This window comes from Idiotropiscis lumnitzeri, chromosome 16 (assembly GCF_059441095.1).
Source record: "Idiotropiscis lumnitzeri isolate Australia: NSW breed Sydney's pygmy pipehorse chromosome 16, RoL_Ilum_1.0, whole genome shotgun sequence".
Lineage (NCBI taxonomy): Eukaryota > Metazoa > Chordata > Actinopteri > Syngnathiformes > Syngnathidae > Idiotropiscis > Idiotropiscis lumnitzeri.
In genome coordinates, this window is record NC_142406.1 from 15,531,598 (window position 1) to 15,533,763 (window position 2,166).

Sequence of the window (2,166 nt, forward strand, 5' to 3'; positions counted from 1 at the left end):
TATTGGATGTGGCCTGATGTAAACTGCGGCACTTAAGTGTAGTGAATTGAATGGACAATTTTTTGTAGCAATTTCTTAAAAATATTATGGGAAGATTTTTTTTAAAGATTGCTTTAGTCATGATTTACAATTTATGCCTGAAACATTCCTTTGAATTAATTCATCCTGACAAGTGTGTTGTTGTACAATGAGACTTATTCCATATTTACGTGTAGCACTAAATATCCACCATATTTTATTTTGCAATTTTTAATCTCTCTGCAACTGGCATTACTTTCCCGGCGCCAGCATCCAGATCATGATACTCCTGAATCAAAGAGTTGAGGGATGTCACGGCCTCTGAGAATAAACTCTCCTCCATCCCCTCCACTTGCAAATAATGATGCAAGTGTGCCTTCTTCCTATAAAGCTTGTTGAAGCGTGCTCTCATCTCCACAAATGTGGACTTGATAGCGGTGGTGTTGGCCAGTGCTAACAGGGATTTAGAGTGACCGACAGGGGGCACAGAACAAAGACTCGTCTTCCAGCCTTCTGGGTTCCACGGCACAAACGGCACGGTGGGCTTTAACCTCTCAATATTCCTGCGCAGGTCTGACACGTGAACGTTTCCCCTTAGCATGAGTCCACAGCCAAGGTAGAGACTGCGCTTTGAGTCCGTTTTGATTAACTGGTGTTTTTTACTGAAGACATCACTAAAGAGCTTGTCCAGTCTTCTGATTGGCTCGCTGACACGTGACGGCGTGCAGACGGGACTGAGACTTGGAACCAGGTAGTGTAATCGAGGGAAAGGAACCAGGTTCGTGGCAATTTCATTCAAATCCATGTTGAGGGAACCTTCAAAACGGGCAGAACTGGTAAGGTTGAGTAACATGTTCGCAACGATATCATTCATAGCATCAAAAGGCTTCTCTGACCCAGTCAGCCGACACTTTGCTGAGACGATGTTGCCTTTCGTGTGTTGCGCACCACGGAGGGCATGTTCCATGTTCAAAATCTCGACCAGTGCCTGGTTGTCTACAAGCAAAACACAGTCAGCATGTTCTGTAAGCTCCCTCGTGGCCAGCATGCTGTTATAAGGGGACACGATGACGTCATCGTCCACAGATGGGTACACAGGCATGACAATACGACACACCTCGGGGAATTCATCTTGGAGAAGCTGCAGAACTTTGGTCCCGAGCCCTGAACCGGTACCTCCCCCCATCGAGTGGATAAGAAAAAAGCATTGCAGACAGTGACACTGCTCTGCAGCCTTCCTCAGCTGATCCACAATCTTGTCCCTGTAGTTCGAGCCGTACGACATGTGTCCGACTGCCCAGTTGTTGCCCGCGCCTGACACACCCGTGACGAGCTGAGTGCTGTCAAAAAGCTCCCGCAAAGGCCCTTTGACGATCTCACCGATCACACCTTCCTCCATGTCCAGCAGCACCGCTCTCGCCTTCAGCTGCTGGATTTTGCCATGATCGCCACAAGAGTTCGCCGGGTCCACATTGTGGAAAAAAGTGCCGGTGCTGTCGTCGTAGCATCCCCTTTTGTTGACCTGGGCGTGCTCTTGCAAAGCAAGATCCCAAAAGCGACAACCAATTTGGTTCCCACATTGGCCGACTTGAACTACAACAGACTGGGCCATTTTAAAGCGCGATCGGAGTCGTCCCTTAAATCTCCTTCGGAAAGTCCCGCCACAAAGTCTGATCTCAGAAGTTCAGACGGAGAAACCACCGCAGCCGTTTGGACTTTCTTCTTCTTGGAACAAAACGTACGCTGCTGGTTTATCTTAACACGTGCATCAGCGCCCTCGTGTGGACATAAAGTGTCATTGTAACGGGATATATGCACTGCTGGCCATTTGTGACAGCGGAAAACACACATGACTGCTTTGTTGTTGTTTTTATGAACGCGCAATTACACTGTCACAAACACAATATCAGCAAATTAAATGAAATCAAATTAATTTAGCCCAGCAATTGCTATTAAAATTAGCACAAAGTTCTTTATATATACATTGCGTGAGTATTTTTTTTGTCTTATTCTAAAATTCAATTTCAATTTTGGATGTGAACAACACACTTTATGAAATACAAATGAAACACCCAAATAATTCTGACAGTGGAGAACTTCTTTCCACACAAATGAGGTTCTCACACAAGTGACAATCCATCAGCGGCA

At 45.9% G+C, this 2,166-nt stretch overlaps 1 protein-coding gene across 1 annotated transcript; it reads right to left on the bottom strand.

The window, feature by feature from the left end:
- Positions 1 to 84: 84 nt before the first annotated feature.
- tube1 (tubulin, epsilon 1) lies at positions 85 to 1,871 on the bottom strand. Its single transcript, XM_088318165.1, has one exon. It carries the CDS (start codon positions 1,628 to 1,630, stop codon positions 236 to 238), a length of 1,395 nt encoding a protein of 464 aa, XP_088174291.1. The 5' UTR covers positions 1,631 to 1,871; the 3' UTR covers positions 85 to 235.
- Positions 1,872 to 2,166: the final 295 nt, after the last annotated feature.